Raw genomic sequence first — 13800 nt, 5'->3', positions numbered from 1 at the left:
CAAGTCGAGCGCAATTACATGCCGCCAAACCCAGAAAGTGCGGCAACTCGCGGGAACGTCACACAACACACCTGCTCCACCGCCCTACTCCCGCCAGACTCTGCTCTGCCTGCGCTCCACGCGGCAGAGTTAACACTACCAAAGATCCTAAACACTTTGGTTCTCCACACGACCTATCGATGTATTCGTTCGATAGCATAGTTTTCCCTAGGCAAGACCCAGCGTAAAAATACAAATAGTATTTACAAAACAAGCCAATTATACATCGACATAAATACATAAATATATATATACAAATAGTAAAACAATTACAATATACAAAGACACAGAAATGTCATATCTTCAGGTAACAAAATAAGGAAAAAAAATTATAGTACAATAGATGGAAATAGGGGGATATGCATTTCCGGCGTTACAGGCAGGCCGACTTCCTTCCCCATTCTTCCCGATTCTTCCCAAATCCTTCGGAACCGATGACCTCGCTGTTTGGTTCCTTCCCCCAAACTAATCAAGCAACCCTATTTTGGCACACACAACTCACCATCATCACATCATCGTCATCATAGTAGTACTATGCAGTACAAATATCCTAACTCGGGAAAATGCACTGTGGTGATATGCAGATCCAACTTTTTTTTCCCCCTTAACGTTTCGGCCGTAACGCGGACTTGCATCCTGTGTTGCAGTGGTGCGGCAGGACTACGAGGTGCAGGTGTACCGCGCGCATGCGCTGCTGGGCAACATGGCGGTGCTGCGCTGCGTCATCCCGCCCTTCGTGCGGGACGACGTCTCCGTCTCCTCCTGGTTCCGGGACGACACCATCATCCTGCCAGGAAGCCACGATGCAGGTGAGATGGCGTGTTTATGTCACTCCCTCACATTGCAGGAACGCTGACTCACTCGACGTGAGACTGCGCGTTTGAGTTCTTGGTAGTGTTGCTCACTTTCCCGCGCTTTGCACCCGACAAGTGGCCTAGAGTCTCGAGGTAAAAAATTTAAAAAAAAAACGGTAGCTTACTAATGAAAGCGGTCTCGGACCCGGGTTCGAAACCCGCCACCGCCTAAATTTTGAATAATAATACTTAGCATTAGCGGGAGAAGACTTCCGTCAGCTTCTGCCAACGACCTTGTCAAAGAGGGCTGAGGAGCGGACAGAAGTTCAGTGCACTCTCTTGCCCTTGTGGTGGCAAACTGCCCCTAAAGGCGGAAGAATCAGTAATTGGAAATTTGTGGTACGTTCCTATGGGACCAGGCCTACACACTACTTAATCTAGCTTACTAACTTACGCTATGGACAACACAAACACCCATGTCCGAGGGAGGACTCAAACCTCCGACGGGGGAAGTCACGCGAACCGTGGTAAGGCTCCTCAAACCACACGCCTACAAGGCGCGACAAGAATGAGTAATGATCAACGGCATGAGCTTTGCAGAAGGAAATGGACACCACTGCATTAAAGGCACATAATGTGCATCCACAAGACATGTGTCATGAGGCTGAAAAAGAGTCATGATGTTCATCTTGTTGGCAAAAGATTCCGGAATAATAATTCGGATCTCCGGGAGGAGACAGCGAAAGAGGAGGTGACCATCAGAAAAAGATTGAATAACCAGCTAAACAGCAATGTTCTACGAATGCTGGCGTAGAATGTCAGAAGTTTGAACACGGCAGGGAAACTAGAAATTCTGAAAAGGGAAATGCTAAGGCTCAATCTAGTTATAAAGGGGGTTAGTGACGTGAAATGAACAGAAGACAAGGATTTCTGGCCAGATGAGTATAGGGAAATATCAACAGCAGCTGAAAACGCTATAACGGGAGTAGAATTCGTGAATTACTGTGAATAGTTCAGTGATAGGTTTGATCTCATCAGAAGCGACCACAAACCAACACCGACAACGATAGCTTAGGTATATATGTCGACATCATAAGCCGAAGATGAAGAGATACAGAAAGTATTGAGGATATTGAACAGGAAACGCAGTACCTAAATGGAGATGAAAGTCTAGTAGTCATGGGGGACTGGAATGCGGTCATAGGGGAAGAGGTAGAGGAAAGAGATGCTGGAGAATATGAGCTTGGTATTTGGAATGAAAGGGAAGAAACACTAATTGAGTTCTGTAATAAATTTCAGGTAGTAATACCGAATACTCTGTTCAAGAATTTCAAAAGAATGAGGTATACATGGAAAAGGACTCGAGATACGGGAAGATTACATCTTGGTCAGAGAATCCGAAATCAGACACTGGACAGTAAGGCGTACTCATGACCAAATACAGACACAGATCACAATTTAGTAAAGATGAAGATCAAGCTCAACTTTAAGAGACTAGTCAGGAAAAACCATTGCGCAAAGAAGTGGGGTACGGAAGTACTAAGGAATCAAGAGACACGCCTCAGGTTCTCTCAGAGTACAGATACTGCTGTAAGGAACATGTTAGTAGGCAGCTCAGTTGAAGTGGACATCTCTAAAAAGGGCAAGTTGGAAAGGAAAACGTAAGTACCTAGAAGGTAACTGCCAGGGAACCATGGGTAACAGAAGAAATGTTTCAGTTGATCGATGAAGGAGTAAGACCAAAAATGTTAGTGAAATTCAGGAATACATAAATACAAGTCACTGAGGAATGAAATAAATAGGAAGCTCAGGGAAGTTATGACGAAAGGGCTCCATGAAGAATACGAAGAAATCGAAAGAGACATGATTGTCAGAAGGACTGACTCAGCCTAAAGGAAAGTCAAAACAACCATCGGTGAAATTAAAAGCAGCGGTGGCAACATTAAGAGTGCAACGAGAGTTCCACTGTTATATTCAGAGGAGGGTAGCGGATAGGTAGGAGGAGAACAGTGATTGCCTCTATGAGGATGCAGATTTGTGTGATGTGATAGAAGACGAAACAAGTCTATTTAGAAGAGGTAGGGGATCCAGTATTAGAATCAGAGTTTAAAAGAACTTTGGAAGACTTAAGATTAAATAAGGCAGAATGGTTAGATACCTTTCAATCAGAATTTCTATAATCACGTGGGGGGGGGGGGGGAGGGGGAGTGTCAACAAAACGTCTATTCACGCTAGTGTGTGTAAAATGTATGAGTCTCGCGATATACCATCTGACTTTCGGAAAACTATCATCCACACAAATCCGAATAATGTAATAGCTGAGAAGTGTGAGAATTATTGCTAACAGCTAGCGCATCGAAGTTGCTGACAAAAATAATATACAGAGGAATGGAAAAGACGATTGTGGGTATTTTAGATGGTGACCAGTTTGCCTTTAGGAAAGGTAAAGGCACCAGAGAGGCAATTCTGGCGTTCCGGTTGATAATGGAAGCAAGACTAAAGAAAAATCAAGACACGTTCATAGGATTTCGACAATCTAAAATGGTGTAAGATGTTCGAAAATCTGAGAAAACTAGGGATAAGCTATAGGGAGAGATGGGTAATATACAATATGTACAAGAGCCAGGAGGGAATAATAAAAGTGGACAACCAAGAACGAAGCGCTCGGATTATAAAGGGAGTACGACAGGGATGTAGTCTTTCCCCTGCCGTTCAATCTGTGCATCGAAGAAGCAAAGATGGAAATAAAATAAAGGTTCAGGAGTGGAATTAACATTCGAGGTGTGTGGAATGAACAATCTAATGAGTACAGAATACGGATTGGGAGTAAATCGAAGAAAAACTTCCGTTGCTACAAGCATATACAATGTGGCTCATTGTGTGAATGTCACCATAGTCACAGGTCTTGTCAGTAAAAAAGCCCCACTTGTGCATATTGTATTTGCACATACTTTCTTCAGTCCGGTATGCGTTAAACTGTACACACTCTTCTCTCGGTTGATGAAAGCCGTAACTTTAACAGTTGGATTGTTAATACGTTCGCAGTTTGGTGTTTCCGTGGCTTCACACTCCCGTTTCCACATAGCCATTTTGAAGTTAAACTGTTTTAAACTTATGTCTTGACCGATCTGCCGAAAACTTAAAACTTCTCCTTTGGCTAACGGGACTGAGAAATGACGCGTACACTATTTTAGAAGCAGTTTGCCGACAGCTACTGACTACGCTACTGTTAATTCTAGATGCTCTAAACTCGATCAGTGCCTACATTGTAATAATTTTGTTATTATTTTGTGTTGATGTGGAAGGTTTTGGTTAAAGACAACAGCAAGAAGGCTGCACGCAGTCGAAATGAAACTGATACCACATATTTCTACGCCACAGTGTACGCGAATGAGTAGTGCCGCAAGGAGCTATCCCACACGAGGTTAATGTTACAAAAATCGGCTTTTATTAGTAATTACTTCTTGTCGAAAAATATGATATTAGCATACGTTATTTTTAGCTCAGAACGTCCTCCGTATATTGTTTCATACAGAAAAATTGAGAAATATTTATTTTCCTCGTTTTAGTTTTTTATTAGAAACTATATTTTTAGGAGAAAGTAAAAGAGGGTGAAACATATATAATTTCGATGTACAGTCTTCAAGAATTTGGGAATTTTTCAAAACACAAATGATATATCAACATTAAATGTGGTCAGCACAGTCTGATGCCGTCGGACAAGCGTAAAACGAATAATACTCTGGTGGGATGAAATATATCAAGGACTGTACTCTCGTAGTTTCAGTGCAGCAGTGGGTCTTGCTTTGGGGGCGTCATCACTATGTTGATCCTTTATTAACGTTGGGTTTATAGTCCGTTGGTTCTTCTCCCGTCATTTTCACAATGAGGAATATTTCAGCATGCGTCATTCTGTAACTGACAGCTTATAAATATGACTTGCACGCGTGTTACTTTTTTTCTCTACCACACTGAAGACATTGTCGATGTAAGTAAATCTTCCCAGCTCAGAGAATTTATCAGTGTTTTCTATTCGTAGAATGGCAAACTTCGTGCCATCTGACTTTTCAACATACTAATTTTGATGTTATTAGTTTCATATAATAAGGGTCTAAAATTATGTTGTAACAAAACATTATAACATAATATGTTCGTTTTTGTATTACGCGATTCAAAATAAATCATTTGAAACGACTTCTTATTGGAGCAACAAATCGTCTCTTTAGACGTTGGGTAACTGTATTTGGTATTGAAATTCTTTCAGTCTATATGTGGCATAACGGCAAACCAATGCTTAACAGTATTGGTTAAAAACAGTCTTGGTTGCAATTATATTTTTTTTATTTTTCAACGACGCGTTTCGCCTTATTTAGGCATCTTCATGTTATCTTTTCTAGGTGGACGCGAGAGGCACCAAGACCTGCATAACGCGTTCCCGTTCACAGGAGCGAGTAACAGTAAGATGGGGGCTCAGGTAGTAAGCATAATGCATAATGCATTATGCTCCCCCTGTCACGATCAAAACCAGGGTCAAAACCAGGGGGGGGGGGGGCATCAGTACGTGGTCCGGGACGCAGTCAACAAGCCCTTCCACGCTCGTTATTGGCTGTTCAAACATTGGTGTGTAGGGGAGAACTGGTCCGTGTATTTTACGGGAACATACATCCTCAGCTGAAATGAAGCCTCCTCACGAGGGTCACAATAGTTGGTACTTCAATACTAAAGACGAAAACGAAAGTAGAAAGAACAACAATAAAACTTCACGATATCCCCAGAGTGCATAACTGATACGCACATTCTTCCCCTTCCATGGAAGTGGCTCGGTAACCTACGTCAACCATAGGTTAAGGCTCGTATCTGCAATTAATAATTACGTTCTCGGTCTTTAAAACTATAATGACGACGGTTGGTGGAATACGCAACCCTATTATACGAGTAGTCCGTTAGCAGTCGCTACGAAGTACTTGAGGACAATATTATGGAAATTTAAGAGGATATAGATGAAGATGAAATGGGAGATATGATTCTGCGTGAAGAGTTTGACAGAGCACTGAGAGACCTAAGTCGAAACAAGGCCCCGGGAGTCGACAACATTCCATTAGAATTACGGACAGCCTTGGGAGATCCAGTCCTGACAAAACTCTACCATCTGCTGAGCAAGATGTATGAGACAGAAGAAATACCCTCAGACCTCAAGAAGAATATAATAATTCCAATCCCAAAGAAAGCAGGTGTTGACAGATGTGAAAATTACCGAACTATCAGTTTAATAAGTCACAGCTGCAAAATACTAACACGAATTGTTTACAGACGAATGGAAAAACTGGTAGAAGCAGACCTCGTGGAAGATCAGTTTGGATTCCGTAGAAATATTGTAACACATGAGGCAATACTGACCTTACGACTTATCTTAGAAGAAAGATTAAGAAAAGGCAAACCTACGTTTCTAGCATTTGTAGACTTAGAGAAAGCTTTTGACAATGTGGACTGGAATACTCTCTTTCAAATTCTAAAGGTGGCAGGGGTAAAATACAAGGAGCAAAAGAATTTGTACAGAAACCAGATGGCAGTTATAAGAGTCAAGGGGCATGAAAGGGAAGCAGTGGTCAGGAAGGGAGTGAGACAGGGTTGTAGCCTTTCCCCAATGTTATTCAATCTGTATATTGAGCAAGCAGTAAAGGAAACAAAAGAAAAATTCTGAGTAGGTATTAAAATCCATGGAGAAGAAATAAAAACTTTGAGGTTCGCCGATGACATTGTAATTCTGTCAGAGACAGCAAAGGACTTGGAAGAGCCGTTGAACGGAATGGACAGTGTCTTGAAAGGAGGATATAAGATGAACATCAACAAAAGCAAAATGAGGATAATGGAATGTAGTCGAACTAAGGAATTAGATTAGGAAATGAGACACTTGAAGTAGTAAAGGAGTTTTGCTATTTGGGGAGCAAAATAACTGATGATAGTCGAAGTAGAGAAGATATAAAATGTAGACGGCAATGGCAAGGAAAGTGTTTCTGAAGAAGAGAAATTTGTTAACATCGAGTATGGATTTAAGTGTCAGGAAGTCATTTCTGAAAGTATTTGTATGGAGTGTAGCCATGTATGGAAGTGAAACAGAGACGATAAATAGTTTGGACACGAAGAGAACAGAAGCTTTCGAAATGTGGTGCTACAGAAGAATGTTGAAGATTAGATGGACAGATCACATAACTAATGACGAGGTATTGAATAGAATTGGAGAGAAGAGGAGTTTGTAGCACAACTTGACTAGAAGAAGGGATCGGTCTGTAGGGCATATTCTGAGGCATCAAGGGATCACCAGTTTAGTATTCGAGCTCAGCGTAGAGGGTAAAAATCGTAGAGGGAAACCAAGAGATACACTAAACAGATTCTGAAGGATTTAGGTTGCAGTAGGTACTGGGAGATGAAGAAGGTTGCACAGGATAGAGTAGCATGGACAGCTGCATCAAACCAGTCTCAGGACTGAAGACCACAACAACAACGTCGAAATACTGCGACCATACAGCGGAAGCCTAAACAAAATATTTTCTGTGAGCAAATAATCAAGCCAGGACCGGGCGTTTTCACTCAGGCCTCGTCCGGAGGTGGAGAAAACTTCAGACAACGCTCGTGAACTTTTTGCTTGTCGTTTCGGAAACAAAAATATGTGTACGTACACATGTCTTTTATAATTTATTCCGTACCACCGACGCTGTCACTGCTCTCATGGGGCTTTTTATTTATTTATTTCATTTTGTTTTTGTTAACTGAGGAATATCTCGCCGTCATTCGTGCGTGCAAATACTCACGTGATCGTTAATGTTTAATGATGTCAAAATCTGGCCGGCATCGTTTAAGCCGTTTGTTGTCACTGGCAGCGTGGCTGCGTTTGCCGATAGGCGGCTCTGCGGGCGGCGCCGTGTTTATTTTAGCGTTTGGCGCCGCGGCAACTGTTTATGGTTTGTTAGTGAGTGCGGCCGGCGTTATTTGTTTACGTACCGCATAATTCCAGTAATACAGACTTCGTTTCCTTTGCGAATTATTTGTCCACAAAATTGAGGCTGCCTAACAGTCCACCACGTATTTATAACATTGCTTTGTTTATACTGGCGGCTGGCTAAATACTGAAATAAACAATATGGTGGACACATGTAGAATTGAACGGGCGGCAGCAGAACGGATGTAATGGTTTGCCATACGTAGATATTTAGACCTAATGTTGACGGATAAAATCTGAATAAAATCCTAGGGTTCCCAGCATCTCTATAGGAAACAAAGGAAGGTTGTTGCATCGTAGGAGAGTACAGTGAACTCTGTGGTGAAAAAAAAAGAAAACGAATTCGATTACAGATCATCAAGAAATTTTTTTTTAAATAATAGTATTACGGCAATTTCTTTAGACAGCAAATATATTTTTTTTAATGAGCGTTAGAGTGCCACGCGACGTTTTGAATATCACGTTTTGGAAACGAACGTACGAACAACGTTTCTTGAAATTTGCGTGGGATCATCAATGCCAACTTTTCACATCGGCCGCTTCCTTTGCGCAGCGCGTCCAATAGTTCGAGTTATTGCCTGGCTTGTCACTCATTGTTTCTTCAATCAGTTGTTCCCTTGCTGGCCGAACATAAAAATGTTACGCACATATTGAAAAAAACTACACTCTTTTGCGGATTTATGTGGAAAAATATATAGGATTCACCTTGGCTTCTAACATGGGCGTCCAAGGAAATTTATCTGGGTGGTGGCAAGATTTTAAAATTTTGTTTTTTTTTTTTTTTATTTCTAGAGTTTGAGAATGTGTCATGCTCCAAGATTAATTTGACGGCAGGTACACGTAAGTAATTATATCTCAAATTATTAATAGATATTTACTCATAGTTTTAAGGTAGAATGTAAATGATAAGCGCCGGCCGGGGTGGCCGAGCGGTTCTAGGCGCTGCAGTCTGGAACCGCGCGACCGCTACGGCCGCAGGTTCGAATCCTGCTTCGGGCATGGATGTGTGTGATGTCCTTAGGTTAGTTAGGTTGAAGTAGTTCTAAGTTCTGGGGGACTGATGACCTCAGAAGTTAAGCCCCATAGTGCTCAGAGCCATTTGAACCATTTTTTTTTGAAATGATAAGCAAATTTGATTAGCATATATAAAGTATGCTTTCTTTTAGATTCATCGGTCTGAAAATCTTGTGATTAAATGCATAGTGTCCAATGAGTATTTCACATAAAATGTTTATCCATAAACATATAAAATTAAGGTGACACTGAAAATTAACATCAGACATAAAAACAATGTGAACGGTTGAGAAAATCCTGTTGCACAGCAATAAAAATAGCGAGTGAAAATGTCACATTCACACTACTCGAAGCTGAGAAACAGGAAACAAATCTATTCAGCCCTGATTTCACAGTATTTTAGTTTTGTTTTTATAAAATTTTACATCTGACCGTGTTCAGAGTTTCATAAAATTAGTCTCTGGTCAATATTTAATGTAGTCTATCTGGAATGCTTAAAGAAAACAAAACATTTTCTGAAAGCTACATTTTTTGGTTGTTTGGACTCGAGTAGGTGAACATCGGAAACTTCTCAAAACCAACGTTAAACTGGCCAGTTCAATCAGCTATTAACAACCTATGATTGTGCTAAGAAAGCTTGTGTCGTTCCAGTTTGGCTACATTATGATGTTTCGCATCCAGCACCCAGCAGAGTTTGAAAATATCCCAATTCTTGAAGAGGATATCGTATCGACACGGAAATTTCACTTTCTCCTTCTTTGCTAGATTGATATTTTGATCCACGGAGTTATAGAGGCACACATCTACGGTAGAGCACGGATGTGTTTTTCAGCCTAACACAGGCCTGCCTTGTAAAACTATTTGTAGACTCTCAAAATACCTCATGGTTCGTCTTTCCTCACATACAAATGGTAAAGTACTGTTGCGCAGCAAGAGGCAGGGGCGTGGCAATGTGGGTCAGGTATGTTTAAACTGGGCTGGAAATTTGCGCCGACACCCCGGCGACGGGTTTTGGAGCCTTCCTTCTCTGCATCTCGATAAGGGCTGTACGAAGAAGCAACAGGAGAAGGATTCGGGACTCCATTTCGAGTTTGTTCCGTAAATAAATGTTCGCAGTGACTTTGACTGCAGGGCAGCGCCAAAACTCCGTGAGGCCAGGAGACAGCACAGTTTCCTGTGGACAGAATGGCAAGTCACATATATGCGGTTTAACAAAATCCCAGTTATAGACAGAAGGGAATAAGATCGTGCTTCATGGATTCAACATGTTATAGACGACACCTAATTGCCGGCCAGAATGGCCGAGCCGTTCTAGGCGCTACAGTCTGGAAACGCGCGACCGCTACGGTCGCAGGTTCGAGTCCTGCCTGGGGCATGGACGTGTGTGATGTCCTTAGGTTAGTTAGGTTTAAGTCGTTCTAAGTTCTAGGGGACTGATGACCTCAAAAGTTAAGTCCCATAGTGCTCAGAGCAATTTGAACCATTTGATACCTAATTTCCACCACGAAAACTTTCACCGTTACCTACACAGAATAGGCATCGGAGATCTGCAACTTCTTCATGCGTCTCGAGTAAAGAAGCTGACTTAGATCAGTTATTTGTTACATGTGAGCACTATCTCGAGCACAAGTAAGTTTACTTAAGAAGCTAAGCATACTGAAACACGAATTCCTCACAAGTATCACACCATAAAAAAACAGCTTACAGAATCATCATCGAAAATTAAAGTTGTCCATATTGGTTCACTTGCCGCTACTTCTACTTTTCTGAAGTGCTTGAGCGACTATTATCTCCTCGCCACAGAATCATGATAACATGGATTTTTCAGTATCACCACTGGCGCATGTACTTCTCGCCAGAAGCGATTTAGGAGACTATCTGAGCAGGCTTCTCAGATCTTAGCAGATGGTGCTGCCTTTTACCATCTAGGAAAGTCATAAGAAGATCAAAACGTATGACACAATTATTATTTCAAACAAGATATCTGCAGGGCGCAAAATGTGGCAATAGCTACTGAACGACAGTGAGGTCTTCCGCATAGTACTGAAAATTCTCTTCAGTTTCCGTTACACTCTAAATCATACATACTAGGAAGAAGCCGATTCATCTAAATAACTAGGGATTACAATTACGAACTATGTAAATTGGAATGATCACACACATAATATTATGGGGAATGTTGTTGTTGTGGTCTTCAGTCCTGAGACTGGTTTGATGCAGCTCTCCATGCTACTCTATCCTGTGCAAGCTTCTTCATCTCCCAGTACCTACTACAACCTATTTTAATAGGTCCAACCGTCAAGGCGCGAAGTAACTGCATTTCAGAGCAACATTCATAAACACGTATCATTTCTGAGCGAATGTAGTCGCCTATTATGGGGAAAAGGAACAAAATACTGTGCTCTGTCGGCATGACACTTAGAAGGTGCAGCAAATCTACTAAAAAGGCAGTCTGCGTTCCTTTCCTGGAGTATTGTTGGGCAGTACGGGGTCCTTACAACATAGGAATGACCGAAGAAATCGACAACCGAGCGAAGTGGCGCAGTGGTTAGACACTGCACTTGCATTCGGGAGGACGACGGTTCAATCCCGCGTCCGGCCATCCTGATTTAGGTTTTCCGTGATTTCCCTAAATCGCTCCAGGCAAATGCCGGGATGGTTCCTTTCAAAAGGGCACGGCCGACTTCCTTCCCCGTCCTTCCCTAATCCGATGAGACCGATGACCTGGTCTCCTTCCCCAAAAACCAACCAACCAACCAAATCGACAAACACCAAAGATGGGCAGTTCGTTATGTGTTATCACGAAATAGATGAGGCACTGTCACCTATTGGTATGTGATAAGAAGATTCAGGTGGTAATGGTTAAAAAGAAAAAGGTATTTTTCGTTGTGGCGAGATCTTCTCACGGCATTAGAGGGTCATTCAGTAAATAATGCCCCAAATACTTTTGATGCCTTTAATATGCATGGAAAAACCCTTTTAAAGCTCCAAATTTCTTTCTTCTACCGTTGTGCGAAGTTTCGAACAATACCGATAGACGGCAGAGATATAATTAATTAACCATCAAACTGACTTCTATGCAAGACATTCGCTACAAGCAATTTGCTGTAATTAAATTCTTGGTTCCGAAAAGGAAACCGTGGCGAACATCCATTAATGTTCGTGTGCTGTGCACTGTAATGAGACAGTTGATGGCAGTATTGATGGATTATGGGTAAAGAGAGTTAAAGCGTCAGACACTGATCTCCTTGACCGACCGTGTTCGTGACGTCTGTCTATTTGGGCCACTTAAGTTGTTTTTGCGTGGGACCCGCTTTGAAGATGATGACGAGCGCAATTCATGCAGTGAAAACATGCCTATGAGCATAGGACAAGAGCTTGTACCAATATGGACTACATACTCCTATACGATTCTGACGTAAGGCCACACAACGTGGTGGAAATTACGTAGAAAATTAGTTGACCAATTTCTAACTCTCGAAAATGATTACATTCTGAGAAAAAGTATTGCGGGGGCAGTATTTATCGAACGAGCCTTGTACAATGACCAATTTTCTCCTCCATATGCCAAAATACTTTGTTATCTTTCACTCACAGGGGCGAATAACTGTAGTGACGAAATAAGATAAATCGCAGTTCACATCTTAATATTCAAGTCCTCATTTTTCCCACGTGCTATTCGAGGACCGAATGACAGAGAAATAGTCTGAAAGTATGCTATGAATCCTCTGCCAAACATTAAGTGTGAACCGTAGAGGGATCATTTAGGTGTAGATTAATGTATACGAGATGGAGGCTCTTCGGGCAGCATAATATCCCGCAAATGATTATTGATCAGGTAATCTTTAGTGGGTCGCAAATCGACTGTAGCTGGACATGCATGGGGAAGTGTTAGCGACCCTTTCACGACTTCGTTTCATGTTTCACAGATTCGCGTTATTACGGAGTACATGCAAGATTATGTTTGAATACATTGGATTATTACAACACGTGTTTACACTATGTATTGTGCAGCTACTTGAATAAATTCACTTTAAATATAAACATACAAAATTTACGACATTTTAATTCCCCCTCTGTTACACTACCAGCTGGTCGTTTAATTTATTTTCGTATATGTCACTGAAATCAGACTTCGTGAGTACAGTTAAAGCCGCATTGGCTGTGCTCCAACCGTCAAGGCGCCAAGCAACTGCATTTCAAAGCAACGTTCATAAACACGTAGCATTTCTCAGCGAATGTAGTCGCCTTACTAGATTTTAAAGGTTGTCGCCCGGACATAGAATCGAGTGAGTACTCCCACAGACTCTCTATTAGGCGATAGTTACACATCTATGTCTTTTTTCACTTTAGCTAACTGAAGCCATCGTAAGCTTATTATAATTTCGTTTCTGCACAAATTACAGTTACTTATACTAAATGCCTTCAATAGCAGCGATATCTCACAAGCCATCTTTTCGAAAACACGTGAACAGACGAACATCTAGGAACACTCGAAGAAGCTTGCTTTTTTGCCGTTCTGTGGCTCAGTAATAGGAAAGCTTAGCCGGCTCGCAAAGGGCATAAAATCGATTCGGTCTTCAGGTCTCTAACTCATGAGACCTGTGAAAGACGATGTAGCCCTCAGAACGTCAAGAGCACATATACCATACCATGTGACAAAGCTTTTACAATGTGCTAGTCTTATCCACTCGACGTCTTGTGTTTGAGGTCAGCGTAAAAAGAACATATTTTACAACAAATTATTTCAAGAGCTCAAGATGATAGCACAGTATGTTGGATCTGGTTGTCGTAAATAAAAATGTATCTCATGCGATCTTGGCTGTTGACTGGTTTTTAACAATTAAACAGATCCCACTTCAGTCCTCGCAAAATGAGAAATTTCAACACCATACCGTGAGTGTGTGGACAGTTTTACTCTGAAGAGCCAAAGAAACTCGTACACCTGCCTAACAT

The 13800-nt window shown here is 41.6% G+C and overlaps 1 protein-coding gene across 1 annotated transcript in view; it reads left to right on the top strand.

Annotated features, from left to right (window-relative positions):
• The first annotated feature begins 602 nt into the window (after window positions 1-602).
• Window positions 603-13800, top strand: part of LOC124780139 (Down syndrome cell adhesion molecule-like protein Dscam2) — a 513871-nt gene continuing 500673 nt past the window's right edge. Inside the window, exons 1-2 of the mRNA XM_047253759.1 lie at window positions 603-612; window positions 687-848. Coding sequence (XP_047109715.1) covers window positions 603-612; window positions 687-848 — 172 coding nt within the window. The remainder of the gene's footprint in view (window positions 613-686; window positions 849-13800) is intronic.

The sequence above is a fragment of the Schistocerca piceifrons genome, chromosome 1, assembly GCF_021461385.2.
Source record: "Schistocerca piceifrons isolate TAMUIC-IGC-003096 chromosome 1, iqSchPice1.1, whole genome shotgun sequence".
NCBI classification, from domain to species: Eukaryota; Metazoa; Arthropoda; class Insecta; order Orthoptera; family Acrididae; genus Schistocerca; species Schistocerca piceifrons.
The sequence above is the reverse complement of the archived record's forward strand: the minus strand, read 5'-3'. Positions and strand labels throughout refer to the sequence as shown.